At 35.7% G+C, this 728-nt stretch overlaps 1 protein-coding gene across 2 annotated transcripts in view; it reads right to left on the bottom strand.

The window, feature by feature from the left end:
- The window catches only part of srbd1 (S1 RNA binding domain 1), a 63,458-nt gene that overhangs the window by 42,782 nt on the left and 19,948 nt on the right, over window positions 1-728 (bottom strand). For both annotated transcript variants that reach the window (XM_024297220.2, XM_024297219.2), the window contains 2 exons: window positions 456-563; window positions 195-352 (listed from right to left, as the gene is read on the bottom strand). In XM_024297220.2, the coding sequence (XP_024152988.1) occupies window positions 195-352; window positions 456-563 (266 nt within the window). The remainder of the gene's footprint in view (window positions 1-194; window positions 353-455; window positions 564-728) is intronic.

Genomic DNA, 728 nt, shown 5'->3' with positions numbered 1-728 from the left:
CTTTTAAATGGTAAGCTCTAAAATGCAAAATGCTCTAAAATAGAAAACAATTATTGTAATAATTATTATTATTATATGATCAATTTTCTAATAAAATCTTTAATCTATTATTCTTTAAACATTAGAAATGTTCTCTTTAATGTAATTATAGTCCGACTCCGACTACAGTGAATGTGTTGTAGTGTGCCTCTTACTAGTCGGGGAGAGGATTGCCAGCTTGCAGCCATGTCTGAAGCCAGGGTCCACTCCCATGATGACGCAGCCTCTGACGGGACTCACCAAAAGGCGCTGGCGGAGGTTTCGCACGAACATTGCGATCGACTCTTTCTCTGCTTCACTTGTTAACTTTGTCCTAATAGGAGGAAGGACCACAAACAGAAAATTAAAAAAAAAATACTGTGTTCATAAATCTTTCCGTTGCCTCACTATGACGATTATTAAAACAAATAAATTACCTGTAGCTCCTTGTGAGAAAAGGTAGAATAAGACGCTTGTAGGAATCCTCCACAGCATTCAGGATAATTGCTCTGTGTTCCTCTTTTGCTAGTGACTTTGGCCTCCATCTATATTATATTTAATAACGGGAGAAAAAAGTATTAAATGTCATGAGATGCTGCACTTCTGATTACAAAAATGTGATTTTTAATTTATATATAAATGGGAAAAAAAGCTATGAGTTAACCCTTTAACACCTGAGGTGTCACCAGTGACGCTTAAATAGAAAATAT

Source organism: Oryzias melastigma, linkage group LG15 (genome assembly GCF_002922805.2).
Source record: "Oryzias melastigma strain HK-1 linkage group LG15, ASM292280v2, whole genome shotgun sequence".
Lineage (NCBI taxonomy): Eukaryota > Metazoa > Chordata > Actinopteri > Beloniformes > Adrianichthyidae > Oryzias > Oryzias melastigma.
Note: the sequence above shows the minus strand (reverse complement) of the source record. Positions and strands in the feature narration are given on the sequence as shown.